Source organism: Neodiprion pinetum, chromosome 2 (assembly GCF_021155775.2).
Source record: "Neodiprion pinetum isolate iyNeoPine1 chromosome 2, iyNeoPine1.2, whole genome shotgun sequence".
Classification (NCBI taxonomy): Eukaryota; Metazoa; Arthropoda; class Insecta; order Hymenoptera; family Diprionidae; genus Neodiprion; species Neodiprion pinetum.
In genome coordinates, this window is record NC_060233.1 from 42,191,472 (window position 1) to 42,204,749 (window position 13,278).

The 13,278-nt window shown below is 34.4% G+C and overlaps 2 protein-coding genes across 13 annotated transcripts; both read right to left on the reverse strand.

Moving 5' to 3' along the window:
* Positions 1–533: 533 nt before the first annotated feature.
* LOC124212594 (casein kinase I) lies at positions 534–13,207 on the reverse strand. 12 transcript variants are annotated; one of them, XM_069133727.1, is made up of 9 exons: positions 12,737–13,207; positions 12,384–12,494; positions 11,595–11,743; positions 10,194–10,390; positions 9,801–10,003; positions 9,383–9,644; positions 8,793–8,941; positions 3,773–3,863; positions 534–2,138 (listed from the first exon to the last, which is right to left on the reverse strand). In XM_069133727.1, the coding sequence occupies exons 1-9, from the start codon at positions 12,810–12,812 to the stop codon at positions 2,069–2,071; spliced, it is 1,308 nt and encodes a 435-aa protein (XP_068989828.1). In that variant the 5' UTR covers positions 12,813–13,207; the 3' UTR covers positions 534–2,068. The 12 variants fall into 12 exon arrangements, with proteins under 12 accessions (XP_068989828.1, XP_068989826.1, XP_068989827.1 ...); XM_069133725.1 differs by having other exon boundaries at positions 534–2,141; positions 3,772–3,863; XM_069133726.1 differs by having other exon boundaries at positions 3,773–3,866.
* On the reverse strand, positions 6,288–8,785 carry LOC138190479 (uncharacterized). Its single transcript, XM_069133723.1, has one exon. The coding sequence runs from the start codon at positions 8,539–8,541 to the stop codon at positions 7,012–7,014; it is 1,530 nt and encodes a 509-aa protein (XP_068989824.1). The 5' UTR covers positions 8,542–8,785; the 3' UTR covers positions 6,288–7,011.
* Positions 13,208–13,278: the final 71 nt, after the last annotated feature.

Genomic DNA, 13,278 nt, shown 5'->3' on the forward strand with positions numbered 1-13,278 from the left:
ATGTGGGTAATCTACATATCAATATACTTTTTTTCTTTAAAAAAGTAACAGCCTTAAAATTGCACGAATAGAAATCCCTGATAATATATAAATGCAGACATTCAATTGGTTTCTTCAAATTACACTCCTGCTTACCCAGCACTCTTCCTTCCCCTATACTCCAATAGTTTATGTATATTGTATTTTTAATCTGAGATATGTATATATGTATATATATATATATATATATATATATATATATATATATATATATATATATATATATATATATATGTATATACACGACATGCAATGTATATCATAATACAGTATGTATGCATATATAATATATATACATACTTACTATACATATAAATATTTTATATCAAAAAGCTGCAAGCTTTTCTGAAATAAAATGAAATATTTGCTAGATAGATTCTTGATTATGCTTAAAAACGTTTATAGTTTCAAATTCTATTAAAAACCTATGCTTCATCCGTGAAGCCATTGATTAGCTTAATTTTTAGTACACAAAAAGTTACAATCTGTGGCTGTTTCGTGGTACATTTTTTATTATATAATTCCTTAATTGATTATAATGGATGTATATATATATACAAACTGATCAATTTGATACAGTGGGTTATACACTTAAACACATTCTTTTCTTCATTATTTACCAACGATCGTAGCTCAATTCGAATTCTAGAACTTTGAGTTCGTCAATAATTATCGTTAAACATTACAAACAAAATTAATGACATATTTTCCTTTCTTTCTCGTTTATATTTTAATTAAAGGTCAACCAGGCTTCTCTCTGCTCTCTCACAGAACACCAACGTAACAAAAATATTTTTAAGGTTGCCACATTCAAAAAACTTATGCATCTATTATAATACGTCCACATTTAATTATCACTCAAATCACTTTTATTTTCCAACTCTTTCATATTAAATCAAGAATGTAGAAGCAACTATCCATCACTAAAAAATTGACAAATAGTAGAATCCGGTCATTTGAAAATTCAAAGTAAACATAAGTCCCCGTAAACGCAGAAGAAAACAAAAAAAAAAAAAAATATGCAGCATACCTGACTCAACTTTCGAATAATTTTTCATAAGCGAAGTGGCAACATATTGTCTGAAACCCAATTCCCCCAGCTTTAGCACACCAAATAATTAGATTTGCCTGACTTTTCTGAGCAAATTTTAAAATATTCGGGTAGTCTTAGCTCGAAAAAAATCAGAAATCATGTTACAGCGTTCGCTCGACTTTTCTTGGTCGACAATTCTTCAACTATTTCAAATTATCTCAGTCTGTCAACACCCTTGTGCAGTACCGTGCTATGTAAAACAAAAATATTCTACAGTAAAAAATCAATAGAAAAAATACGTTAGTGTACAGATACATTTATATAAAACTTTCTTATCACCGTTTTAGTATCCTGCTTATTGTTTATTTTTCTTTTTTCCTTTTTCTCATATTCTGTTGTAATACAACCATTTTATTACTATAATTTATACAAGAAAACGCAGGCCATTCGCTTAATACCAGCCATGATAAAGCAACTTAGAGAAGGAGGAGCCTGGTACCTCTCTCTACGATGAAATTTTTCACATATTCAATTGTTCATTTAATCAAAATCACACGTTAACAACGGCTACACTTTCTGAACATCACTTAATTCGTTCGTATCTGAGATTGGACTTTCTCAAATTTATTTTGTATTAATCATGAATTAATATTATAATACACACTATATTTCGAAATATTTTAATCTATTCTTTTACAATTTTTTTTTTTTTTCCATTCATTATGCTTTTGTCTTGCTTTTTGTTTTTTCCTTTTCAATCGACAAAACTTTAATTCAATCTCTCTCTCTCTTTCTCTCGGTCTCTCGCTCACTCTCTTTCTCTCTCACACTCTCTCTTCTGAATTTGGGGATGTGTGTATGTGTGTGATGTGTGTGGTATAAAAAAGGCAGGGATATTGCTGGCCTAGTGCAGCAGAATTCTTTATTCAAAAGTTTACTTCCGACTCTGACGACTGCCAGGCAAAGATGAGTGCTGATTGGAAGAATGGTTGGCGCTCACTTGTTGTGCTGAACGCTTGCCCGCCTGGCCACCAGAATGGGCAGTGCTATTGCCGTCGCATTGGCGCTTCCAAAACAAAAGACACACAAACAGCGACATTAGCGCGTCACCGTTCGACCTGACTTTGTTCACTTATCCCATCATTTCCTAAAACCCCTTTTCATTACCTTTATCAATGTTATCGTTATTATTCTTATTATTATTATTATCAATATTATCATTATCGTTTATTGTTATAGCCGATACGCTACCAACATTTAGCAACATACGTACATATTGTGAGTCATTATATATGTCAAATCTTTTCCGCATATAAATCACGGAGCAAACTGTGAATTTTTTTAATTCATTAAGTCACTCAGGCAATCAAGCCAAGATAGCAATTGATGATACATATATTGGTAGCATAGGCGTTTATACCAGTAACTGAATCACAGTATGTCCTACTGTTACGGGAACATGGTTCCCGCTTCCAATCACATTAAACATTTCACTTATTATTTCATTTCATTGCATATCCTGTTCGATCACTTATTGCGAGACTTAGTTTCGGTTACCTGGAAATCAACGAAGAAAAATGAAAACGAATTTTAGAATTTTGATGCCAAAAAGTAATTGTACATGGTTATTGCTAGGTAATTATATTCTTTAATACGTACAAGGTGATTAATTGTACAGTTTACATTATGAGTTTCACTACTCAATGTTTCCACCAATTAGTGTCAAACTGGAGTAATAAAATATAGCAGTGACCAAAAGATACAGATAAATGTATCCGAGTAAAATTAGTTACTTGAATTTGGCATACCACAAAATTGTACAAATTCACACTGAAAGCAAAGTTACACTTACTCTCAGTCAAGTTATTGCTCTCAATTTAATAGCACTAGCAATAGTGATAGATACAATGAAAAGTGAAATTTCCAAATTCCCACAAACTTTTGGTTGCAAATTTGATCATAGAGTGAACATTGACCAATGCTTGATAGATTTATTTTAATTTCAAATTGGTATTTAGAAAACTACAACTGACAGTTTGGCAGAGAAAATATTGTGTTGCTAAATAGTTTTGAAAGATTTGAATGAATAAGAATGCTACTATGATACATCTGGTAGTGATAATCATCAATTATTGTAATGAACCACCTTGTATATCGGAAAGACTTATATGAAAACATTGAAAATTTCAAAGGCCTGAACAGATTTAGCCAATGAGAAACATGCGTTTGTATAGTACACAGACCATAGACCGTTTCAAAACCAAAACCAACTCCCGTTACTAAATGGGGGTCCCAAACTTCCACAATCTAAATACAAGGGGTTTCTTTATTGGGTAAGATACTATTAACATTTCTCGACTACCCAAACCACAAGTGGGAACCATGCCACGGCATCAAATCACCATGTTATCCAATTACCTACGATCTATATTAGAAGAATATCCGAAAAGAAATTCTTTAAAGGTGTACTTTACTTGAGATGGCAGTCAAAATGACGTAACATGCATTAATTTTACTGCGGAGGTAGGAAGAATCTTTTCGATGAATATTCCGTTTGTCTTTTTTTCATTTCAAAATAGTGCTGTTAGACTAGAATTAAATTAGTTATCATCTATTTGACCACCATATTGTTATTCCAATCTCAGTTATCCCTGTAATTAGATAATAGATAACGTTTTAAAAAAATGTTAAGCAACTCACTTGGACTTGGGCTGCATTTCTCCGGCAGCTGCAGCAGCGTTACTTCGATGAAGCCGCATACTGACCCTTCGCTCTTGGCCACCAGCCCCAGCTGCTGAAAGACACCACAACTAAATAATCCTTACATCTCAGCATGCATTGTGTTGCTTAGTAAGTCGGAGTATGCAAATTCTCAGCCTTCTTTCCATTATTTCACAGGAATGTATTTTTTCTTTTGTCTTGCTTTTAATTAATCAAAAATTAAACCACACACATGAATATATTTTGATCTTAGAAATTAATGTCAGAATCGTGCGAAATTTGATGAAATATTTAAAAGTATAGTAAATGCTTCGTTTTTAATAATTTCTCTAGTGAGTTATACTGGGACAAAGATGCAAAGAACGAACGCAAATTCAAAGTCTTAACTGAGTTTACCTTAAAATAATGTACGTTGCTGATCCCTCAAGTGATTGATTACATAAATGAAAAAACTAAGAAACTCTCTGAAGAACATTTCACGCTTGGTAATTGAAATGGAAAAATCAAAAGCCTCAGTAAAAACAAGATTCGTGAGACGAATGTTAAAAATGTGTAAAATACGAAAACGTCACAAGGTGGATGATGGAATTTAGAAAGTCAAAATATTCTTGACTATTGATTGTCAAAAATTGTGAATTACAAGAATTGTGCGAATAGTTTGCCGGAAAAAAAATGTATGAGTAATTTTTTATTTCATAGCCTTGTGAATAAAGTGATGAACGAAAATTAGAACTAAATGCGAAAAATTAATAAATTGATTTCAGAATTCAGGCCTCGGAGTTTTTCCATTCAAGCCAAGTGAGAAAAATTTTGAAAATATGCTGATTAGGATCCGAAATTTGATGGTAAGAAATAAATAAAAAAACCAGTCCTTGAATGGAAAAACATTTATTTCTACTTTTGCATCATAAAAAGTAAGCAGATTACAGTGGGTGATGAAAATGGTTAAATTAAAATGTAATATCTAAGGATATACAGTAGGAACAGCAGACCTGGATAGCAGTGAGAATTTAAGGCCAAGAAACTTTTGAAAGTTTCTGAGAAAAAAAATATGCTATTTATCGACGAAACACAAAAAAGCGCTGTCCTGGCACCCAACCATGAGACAACCCAAATAACGCGTTAATTCTCATAAAAATCATTCGAGCTGAAAGAAAATATACCTTTTGTACCGTACATATCTTTGATACATGTTCCGGGCGTTAATAAAAATATTGCAAAACAAAGCTTTCAATTACACTACTCAAGCAAGTTGTGTAAATTTCTATGCTCTAAATAGCATAGTTCGAATAATTTTACTTTTTCCCACCCTTGAAAACTCCTCCTGCTATCCACAAATTTGTTTTCCTGAATAGCCTTAGCTTTTGATCATTGCAGAAATAATATATTAATCTAAGAGAAAAGAAACAACTAATTGAAGATGAGTGGTGTTATGATGTTTGAATCCAAGCATGGTCCTAGGATGACTGATTGTTGCATTCATATCTGCTCAAACTAATCTGGTACCAATCGACAGAAGAATTAACAAATGCCTTTCTATACTATAAAACAAAGAAACTAATGTGATAATTACATAAGTCAATCGATAATAATTAATAATAATTAATAGTAGTAATATTAATAAGTAATAATAACAATAATAGTAATAATAATGATAAAAATTATAATAAACTCAAAAGAGTAAAATTATTTTATAAAAATGAACACTTGTTTTGTGTTTAGCGTATATTAAAGATTTCTTATAACAGAGTTGCTGTCGATAAAAGGCAACAAGGAAAAGTTATTTTCGTCAATTAAATTCAATTAAAAATTCGTGAACTATCCTTATTTTCCACTGCCAGTGTTTAGAGATGCAAGTTATGATTACATTCAAAGTTATTATCTCCAGAGCTATTATTAGTTGTAAAACGATATCACACAAAAATGTCTCAACAATTGCACAAATGTTAAGGGATTTTACAAAAATCAGTCATGTGTATAATCATAGGGAATAATATTTCGGTTTCGTATCATCCCGTGTGTGCTAAGAGACTTTATACAATTTAGAAAAAAACGTGAGTAAAAATAACAATATTAAACTTGATGAAACTGAAGAGAGAAAAACTATTTCGATTATTATTTTGCAATAATAATTGTCAAAATGCAGCTGAGAATGAAGAGTAAGTTTCGATACTTCCCTTAATATTACATATAATTAGCTAATCAGTTACACACCTTTGTGAGTCATTCAAAAGTTTTGCTCAAATACAATAATTACATTTTTTGTTGTCAACTTGTATTCTTATTTCAGCTATCCTCTGTGCACGTCAGTCTATGTTTTCGGTCAGTCTAAAAATAATAAAAAAAAAAAAAATGCAAACGAATAATGATTGGTGTGAAAATTTTTAGTCTTTTGTTTTTAAGATTTAGTTTTAACTAATGTTGATGAATCCTACGTGTCTTGAGTCCTCATCTTTTGGAATACGTTTACCAATTTTCGACAGGATCCTGAACAGCAAAATTGTCCGATCACAGTGCAAAATGATGTTTTTCGTGCAGAGTAGCAAATTGTTATTCATATAAAATATTACATCTATACATTTCGTGTTCCATATATAGAGATAATTTCTCGTAATTGTGTACTGCATTAGTTCGATAGAAGATAAGAACACAGCAGTATAATAATCATTTTCTTAGAACTCAACGGGATGAAATGATAAAACGTCACTACAAAAACTTACAACTAAAACCTAACAGGGACATCACAAAACAGTCTTTATATAATAATATCTATTACGTGGTGTACATAAAGACAGCTGTCTAAAACTCAATAAAATAGTCACTTATATATCCTTAAACCAATTGATTGAACATAACGCAATTCTTTTATTAATTGTTAGACCCCTCTACTATTTCGAACTACATAATAATAAACAAATCTCACGTCAAAGGCAACTTTAAACAAAAATTGAATAGGAAGAATACAACCATTTCTTCATCAGTTCAAAACGCAAACAACACGATGTCTGCTACAAACAAAGAAGCTGTGATATTTAATAAAAAAATTTTTTCAAACAGCAACTTCATTAATTCAGAAAATCGCAAGAAATCTGTAAGTTCGTGTGGCCTGTGTCGCATGATATATTCAAATTCATAAATGGATTTGAAACTTCGAACATTCCTAACAATCCTAAAACGACAGGATATATACTTAATATGGTGGGAAAAACTCCAGTAAATTAAATACAAATGCAGACAAACAAATCCATGAGAATCCCTTTCAAAATGTCCATGTTACGCTGCGGTTTATTATTACCCAACGAATCACTCGAATTTGTTCCTTGGCTCAATGCATCTAAATCTTTTCGAGCAAGCCAATCCACATAATGTTGTCTTTTTTCCGCGTCGGTGATTTCATTTAACTTCAAACCCTCGGCATTAGTATTTTGTAAATTCTGCAAGTAAAATCTGCCATGCTGGCTTATAGAATAACCAATTTCTAAGCTATCCTTGTTACCACTTGTAGTCTCATGAGTGACGATGCTTGCACCCCGATCTATGAATTGAATTTCAGAAGTGGTGTTTACCACTCCAGTTTCCTTGTTATCGGTATTAAAAACATTGCCTAAATCTTCATTATTCACGTCCTCGTGGCGAAATAAATCATTGCAAATTTGGCTTACTTGACTATTCAACACTAGTTTTTGGTTTAGCAGTTCATCAACAGAAGTTATGATACCTCGACGAGTTGATTCAACATCTTTACGAATGCTTGGAAAAAATCGATATTTTGATTCCTTTTCAGCTATTCCGAAATCATCGACATCTTTGTCACGATCGTGGAAAAAATCCGAATCGTCTTTCGCTTTTCCCTCACGTTTACCGGACAAATCTAAAGTTCGATCAAAAAAATTCAAACCCTGTTCGTGTCTCTGTAGAAAATATTCACACTTCTCTTGCTCAGATCGCAGGAATTCGTTTTTTTTATCTTCTCTCAGAAACACATGATCTTTCTCCTTTCCTTTGGGTAAAAAATGCAAGCTTCGACCAACTCGTTGAAAAAAACCAGGACGCTTATGCATTTTGGTAAGAGAATCATTCGATTGTTTTGACTTTTGTGTGCACGAATCTAGGCTATGTTGTTTCTTATGGAAAAATGTTTTTGTCGGCATCGCTGATACGAAATTAAGACTTTTGGCATCTGCTCCAAAGTGATCTGGACTTTTTTCCAAAGACTCTAAGCTCTTACAACTTTTATCCTTAGGTGGACGAGAAAAATTACTTTCTATTCCAACACAACCACTATCTGGCACAAGCTTTGAACTTTTTTCCCTGACCACTGGTTCTTTTATAGCGAATACAACATTCCCGAGGGTATCAAGGTTCTCATCAACGTTATCTATAACATTGTGATCAAGGTTCACGTATCCCAAAGTTTCCTGAGCAGAATCAGAAACTTTTGCCTGTGAAAAGATTCCCTCCATGTTCAATTCCACGTTCGTTGCAAAACACGGATTCCACACTTTGTTTCGTCTATCCTCTAAACGTTTATGCAATTGAACTTGGTCATGAAATAAACCTACTTTGCCATGCAGAATATTCTCACGCCGTATCTCTGCTACAACTTTCTCAGTTTTATGCCCATGAAAAAAATAACTCTGTTTATCTAAATGCCTAGACTTAACATTGGGGCTCCTGTCTTGGACAGAAGCTGTTGGGTGATAAAAGCCTGATGCCCCAGTCTCAACTTCAGACCTGTTACGACTCATTTCGTGATGTCCGGAGCTCAAGTTCACTAGATCTAAAGACGTGACATGTAACTCGTCAATTCCTTTGCGTAAATTAGTGTCCGGAGATGACTTGAAAGTACTAAATTGATAAGAATCCTTCCTAGGATGTTTACTAGAAGCTGCATTTGATAAATCTAAGTTACTAGAACGATCCGTGTGTAAGTCTTTAGAAATTTTTCTCTCGCCACTTTGTTGATTCGCGTAGAATTGTTGGTAGAATTGTATTTTACCTTGGAGGTCGCTCTTGTCCTGATTGTCCTGATCACCGCGTGCGTCCATCGTCTCATGTTTTTGGCGACGACTAGAAGTGCCAACTGTTGGACCCGCAGGACCGAGACCCAATGCATTTGCCAGACATTGTCGTGTATAAGGCCTGGAACTTAAGAGAAGAGCAAAAATTTTTCAACAGTGTTTTAAAAATTATGATATTGGTAAGCAAACATAAGTGAATTATGCAAATAGCCAATCTACACGTCAAAGTTACAGTATTTCACAATCTCCATCACTACTAAAATCCGACAATACAGAATGGCCATTTACTCAGAATTACATTACAGAACAGATTAATCTCTGTATATACTTACAAGCTGCTGGATTACAGAAAATTGATTGAAAATCGGTTACATAAGATTTTCTATAGCAGATGTATATACAAACAGAGAAGAGAAAAACCAAGTAACTACTTCTGAACAATATTACATAAAAAAAAAAGAAAAAAAAAGAAAAAAAGAAAAAAAAAAACAACAACAACTTCCAATTTAAGAAATGGACGACCTTCATTGCCCCGTAAATATTTTGTAGAGCAAGTTTATATACGAACCTTGAGCGATGTTCCTGATCATTGTTGGTCCCACTAGGAGGTGCCACATTAGTGGGCTGTGAGTGGCTAGGTGGCTGTTGGGCCGAGGGCTGTGCGGGTTGCCTGGCGTTACCAAACTTCAACATGTTCCAGTCAAAAACATAGTCGTAAGTAAATCCCTGACTATGAAACAATGTGCGAAATAACTGACGCAGGTATGAGTAATCCGGTCGCTCTTCAAAACGAAGTTGCCTACAGTACCTCAAATACGTTGAGAATTCGGCTGGGGATAAGTCAATCGGTATTAGTACTGATGAACAGATCTGTAAACCTAGATTGTTATGATGTTGCTGATATAACGACATTGAGTTTGTAACAAAATAAACGAAAGTAAATGAAATAGATTTAAGTGATAGGATTCTTTTCCTTAAACACGTACCAGGATAACCCTTGCACAGCTCTTCTATAGGAGTAGACATTTTTTTTTCTGAGATACGTTCATATTTTTGTCTCTTCGTAGCTGCCTTAAGCCCCTGCCAAGGGAGACTTCCCCGATTAAAATACATCAGGACATAACCTAACGATTCAAGATCATCTCTCCGTGATTGTTCAATTCCCAAATGTGTATTTATACTTGCGTATCTGAAATAGAAAAACACATTGTGTTGCTGTTTACAGTGAAGTTGGTAATTCAACCTGCAGTTTTAACACTGACTATATTTTTGGTAGCTACAGGTTAAGTTTACGGTGTCCAGAGTGAAAGTCGTAAATATTAAAAAATTCAAGTATCGCGTTATGATGGCTAGTAATAAAGAAATTTAGAAATACTAACCTGGCAGTTCCTGTGAGGTTTTTATTTTCTCGATAAGGTATGTGCATGTGCGTCCGACCATCTCGATACTTTTTGGCCAGACCGAAATCTATGATATATACAAGATTTCCTTTCTTTCCCAAGCCCATGAGAAAATTGTCAGGTTTGATATCCCGGTGGATGAAATTTCGACTATGAATGTAATCCGTTCTGCTTATCTATATTCAAAAAGAAAACAATGTGGATCACTAAAAGGATACAACCATTGGATTGCGCAATTAAAATATACTATATATTGCCCTAAAAAGGTAAGAAAATCTTTGGTCTCTGCAACACATTCCGGAGATCATCAAAGGATCGAATCATCATATAAGATAAAAAGGTCAAGTGAATAATTAATTGTCTGCAAGGGATTTACAATGACAACTGAGACTCACAGTAAGAAAAGATAATTATATTTGTACATATTTATACTAACTCAAAACGCTTGTTGAGTAATAATATTAAATGTATATGCAGACATGGTCTATAACACATGCTTTTAGGGTCGCTGCCTTAGTTAATTATTTGAAGTACTGTTCGGTATCATAAAACTCAGTGAACCATGATTTCCTGCTTAGTATTCTGACCCAACCTTAAAAATCATCTTATGTAAATCATATTGCATGCAAAATGCTTTCAATCATTTACCATTGCACTTGATCAATGAAGATATTAGATCAAACTTTATTTCTGACACAATGGACCTTTCGCAAATTTGATATTCTGAAATATTCCCCTAGGCTCATCATGGAATAAGTGAAAATGTAGTTTCAGAGTTTATGTTTAAAGTTCAACAGCCTTTGCATTAAAAAAGATATGAATGCATGATTTATAAACACAGTTAATTTCTACACATCATTTACACTTGGACTTTGAACAGTCGTTGCAAAGCCCGCTGAATTGCCGATGAAAAAGCAATGGATATCCAGAGATAGTAACATTGTACAAGCGACACAGTTGGCTGTTTGATGAAAGACTCAACGAACTCCTCAGCCAACTTAGGACTCATTGTACAACATGCTTGAAAAAGTCAAACTTTTGATACAGGATGACAAAAGCATAGAGTTTACAATTATTTGTAACATTAGCCAGTCTCACAATGACCCAGTTAGAGCGCCAGGTAAGTAGAGCGTATCACTAAGTGAAGTCTAATGTCAGTGAAAGCATGTTTCAATTCAGGTGTTCCGAGATAGCGAGTTGCATGGTAGACATGATATCGTATTAAAGGCGAACGTTGAGAAAATTGGTTTAGAATAGTAACGAAAATTGCTTCTGAATTTGTTTTTGCTATTTCAACAGGACGAGGAACGTTTCTCGTTCGATAGACTAAGCTAAATTTTCAATGTCGTTAGAAAAGGATAATTATTTTTTTAGACTCACCAATTGATCAGCGAGTAGTAGAACAGTTTTTAACGAAAATTTTCGAGAGCAAAAATTGAAAAGATCTTCAAGTGATGGGCCGAGTAGTTCCATCACCATAACATTATAGTCACCTTCCGAACCGCACCATTTTATTGTGGGGATTCCAACTGAAAGTAAAAAATACTTGTACATCGCGCAGTACTGAAAAAATTTTGACAATACGAAATGACAGAAGAAACCAGTGTGGAAATAAAAATGCAACACGGTTGAAAAGTCAGATCAAGTTAAAACTCTAGTTTAATAAAACAATAACTGTAAAAATAATCAGAGTAAAAAACAATTCATAAACCTTAGGTAACCAATTTCCAGTGAAAGTTATGAGGTAATTAGGTAAGGTATTTCACATTCGAGTTTGGTGTTAGTTAAGCTAAATATAAATTCTAGAATTGTGGATGGTAATTTGTTTCATTTTTCTTCTCGCTACCCTCTTTCGTTGAAGATTGATGATGAAAGCGATACAATGACGATTTGAAATGAATTCTAAACCAAATCGTATAGAAGATACAAATAATTGTTTTGAATGAAAAATGGATTCCTTTGGTTAGATTCTATAAATAAAATGTGCATGAAAATGCAGGAAATATATTTGTGGCATTGTATCGAGGAGAAGGGGCAGCGCCTGGAGGACCAGCTGTGGTGAAGCAAACAAACAAAGCACTTTGACAGTCTAAGGATTTTTTTGCTTAAGAAAAAATGCTTGTTAACCTGTCGAAGAATGAACAATTGGGTTGATAAATCCATACTCACCACCACCTTGCATCATTTTGTAAAATTTCGACTCTATATGGAGCTGGGGATGCCTTGTTTTTATGCATTCTAGCTTTATGGCGACTTCCTCACCCGTGGAAATGTTCGTCCCTGTTAAAAGAAGGACGATTTGGTGAAAATCAAAGCGAATAAACGTATGCCACTTTGGCGAATAATTAAACTCTGTGTAAAAATGAGCGGTAAAAGATGCAAAGTTCAACTCTCAAGTTGAAGATACCCTAAGCTTAACATTGATGCCCAGTTTGGCTGGGAATGAATATATTTTGTTTGTGCATAGAATATCGGTACGACGATCCGTGGTACAATTGTGAAATTGTTTTTTTCATAGTTACCTAGATAAATATCACCGAAGGAACCGCTCCCGATTTTCCGCCCGAGCCTATACTTGTTCCCTACGCGTAGCTCCATTTTTGTTTTGACCGAGGTAACGACTACTCAAAACTCACGAAACACAACGCGGTTTAAAGGAATTTTCGTTACATTGTCGGAGCCTCCATGTTTGATATTTGTGGACGGGGCATCTTTTCGCTGTTAGCCTGCCTGGACGGGGGACTACTTCTTCGACACAAAGAGGAATTCTCGCCCCGCCTTGCGGGCATCAGTCGTCACTATTGCACATCAATTGAGCACGCAAATAAAGTATCGGGATCTCAGGAATACGATACGCGCGTCAGAAAATCGTAATTCTTGACGTGAAGCGCGGATTAAATGGATTTTTCATGGCCTGTCTCAACGCATCCGCTAACGGTGACACACGGACCTGCCACAGACACGACTCAACCGTCAACACCAAGATACGCAACAGCTACATGGATCGGGCTCTCGCTCTCTTCCACTTCCCTCGCCTAGTACGGTGAATTGCCGCATAGGTTCG

Excerpts from the sequence above, each read along its gene's own strand:
- LOC138190479 (XM_069133723.1), bottom strand. The coding sequence starts at position 8,541 with ATGAGTCGTAACAGGTCTGAAGTTGAGACTGGGGCATCAGGCTTTTAT.
- LOC124212594 (XM_069133724.1), bottom strand. The coding sequence starts at position 12,812 with ATGGAGCTACGCGTAGGGAACAAGTATAGGCTCGGGCGGAAAATCGGG. Across the intron at positions 12,495-12,736 it reads CTTCGGTGATATTTATCTAG|GGACGAACATTTCCACGGGT; the intron begins GTAACTATGAAA and ends TTCTTTTAACAG. Across the intron at positions 8,942-9,382 it reads GATCAGGAACATCGCTCAAG|TTCCAGGCCTTATACACGAC; the intron begins GTTCGTATATAA and ends TCTTCTCTTAAG.